The 1,556-nt window shown below is 50.4% G+C and overlaps 1 protein-coding gene across 1 annotated transcript in view; it reads left to right on the forward strand.

Annotated features, from left to right (window-relative positions):
* Positions 1–418: 418 nt before the first annotated feature.
* LOC100542442 (histone-lysine N-methyltransferase SETMAR) overlaps positions 419–1,556 on the forward strand; it is a 3,297-nt gene continuing 2,159 nt past the window's right edge. Inside the window, exon 1 of the mRNA XM_019620241.2 lies at positions 419–642. Within this exon, the coding sequence (XP_019475786.2) occupies positions 419–642 (224 nt within the window). The remainder of the gene's footprint in view (positions 643–1,556) is intronic.

Below are 1,556 nucleotides of genomic sequence, written 5' to 3' on the forward strand. Positions count from 1 at the left end.
AGTACAGTGCTGGAGCACTAAGATAAGATAATGGACATTTTTATTCTTTTGCAACATATTTTTCAACAATACAAATTTAAAAAAAAAGACTTCAAAACACCACATTTTTGAGAGCATAAATATTATAGAATCAGGAGTTTGACACCTTGTAAGATATGAACCAAACATTACTTTAAAGAACGAAACAAAAACCCAAAACCAGCATTTTTCTTACTGTCAAACTCTTTAACAAAGGAAACACCGCAGACCAAGATGCCACTCAGGACAGGGGCTGGAAGGATTTGTCCCAGGACCCATCACGGAGATAAAAATGCTCATTTCTTACCCAGCTCTCCATTGACAGCCCAGCAGCTTTCATCAGCCCCAGCCCACGTGTGTTTGTAGCTGAGTTCCATCTCAGGAGATACCAACCAGCACGATGAAACCTGACAACATTACAGCCTTGGAGGGCATTGGGTTCCTTACTCAGTACAAGAACCTCTGTGTGCTCATCTTCTCAGCCTGGAAGACCACTGCAGTGTTTGCCAAGACCAAGCTGTACCATTTCCTCTACACCTGCACTGATTCGGGGCTCATGCAGACTGGAAATATGGCTGACACACAACATGTGTCTGAAACCAGCACAACACCACACAATCAGTGGTAAGCCACCAAAAAGAACCGCTCCAACACAGGTATTTGCGTAGCCAGCAGTCCACAGAAATGTTACGGACAACCCGACTTCTCAGTCAAAATTAACACTGTGTAACATTCACCCACACAGAGTGCCTTGTGTGTGAGATGCAGGACGTGTTGTTTGATAACGTTATCTATCAGTGGACCACACACTCCATCCCACGCCCGAACCCTCTGCAGAACGTTTGTATTCTGCCACTCTGAGGGTTGGAGCTCAATAGCAGTAGGTGGCAGGTATCAAATCAAAGTGTTTTTGGCTGTTCTGCATCACTCACAGCCTTTCACACTTGATAGTCTGTAACGCAGCTGAACAAACCCTGCCAGATGTGCGCTTTACCTGCAGAACCGAGGCCACGTGGTGAAACAACGCAACACCTCCACGTGCAGACAGCAGCCTGTGAACTTCAGAGCCTTCAGCTGCTGCTGCTGCTCTGCCCCGCTTAACGGGACGCGGATTTTTTGTGCTCCCCTCCCTGCGGATCGACGTCCCAGCAGACACAGCGCGCACCGACACGAGGTGCCTGCAGAGCTGATGGAGACCAGAAAACAAGCTCAAATCAAAGGAAAGCGCACACCCGCGCTGAGAAGAGCAGCACAGGGATGTGACCACAAACAGAGCCGTTAAAGAAACCCTAAGATGAGCAGAGAAGGGAGAGGAGCAGCCGACCGGGCACGGACAGAGACCGCCAGAGCCCCTCTGCTGCTGGCGCTCCACGCCACGGTGCGAGTCCTGAGAAAAATCACTCCTGCACAGCCAGCGGGTTAAACACCCACAGATGAGCTCGGAACGACAAACCGCCATCAGAACGAGAGCACGGACCGACGGACCGGCCCCGCGCAGGGCAGCAGCTTCAGCCCACGTGGCGACACCGCCACGCCCT

The sequence above is a fragment of the Meleagris gallopavo genome, chromosome 14 (genome assembly GCF_000146605.3).
Source record: "Meleagris gallopavo isolate NT-WF06-2002-E0010 breed Aviagen turkey brand Nicholas breeding stock chromosome 14, Turkey_5.1, whole genome shotgun sequence".
NCBI lineage: Eukaryota > Metazoa > Chordata > Aves > Galliformes > Phasianidae > Meleagris > Meleagris gallopavo.